Source organism: Haliaeetus leucocephalus, unplaced genomic scaffold (genome assembly GCF_000737465.1).
Source record: "Haliaeetus leucocephalus isolate CR32 unplaced genomic scaffold, Haliaeetus_leucocephalus-4.0 Scaffold162, whole genome shotgun sequence".
Classification (NCBI taxonomy): Eukaryota; Metazoa; Chordata; class Aves; order Accipitriformes; family Accipitridae; genus Haliaeetus; species Haliaeetus leucocephalus.
In genome coordinates, this window is record NW_010972598.1 from 15,030,527 (window position 1) to 15,030,868 (window position 342).

Consider the following 342-nt stretch of genomic DNA (forward strand, 5'->3'; position numbering starts at 1 on the left):
AAGGGATAGACTTAACTCCTCCCTCGCAAAGTACATGGATGGCTTGAGGAGGGCGGGGGGGTAATGGTTTTTGGTGGGGGATAGGAAAATACAAGAGCTCTTCCCGTACCTGATATATCCACGACTTTGATGGCAGAAGCCCGGGGAAACTTCTCCCGCAGGACCCGGGTCACTCGGGCCTCCCCCTCCGTCTGCGAGGTGAAGCTTCGCCAGGTTCCACGGCGCAGGAAGAGCTGGGGGGGTCAAAAACAACGCTGAGAAACCCTGCTGGGGGCAGTGACCCCCCGGGGGAGGGGAAACCCTTCATTGTACACCCAGGCTGGGGGCTCAGCAGGCGGGGGG

The 342-nt window shown here is 60.5% G+C and overlaps 1 protein-coding gene across 1 annotated transcript in view; it reads right to left on the reverse strand.

Moving 5' to 3' along the window:
- The window catches only part of BOLA3 (bolA family member 3), a 4,985-nt gene that overhangs the window by 1,712 nt on the left and 2,931 nt on the right, over positions 1 to 342 (reverse strand). The window contains exon 2 of the mRNA XM_010563026.1: positions 110 to 238. Coding sequence (XP_010561328.1) covers positions 110 to 238 — 129 coding nt within the window. The remainder of the gene's footprint in view (positions 1 to 109; positions 239 to 342) is intronic.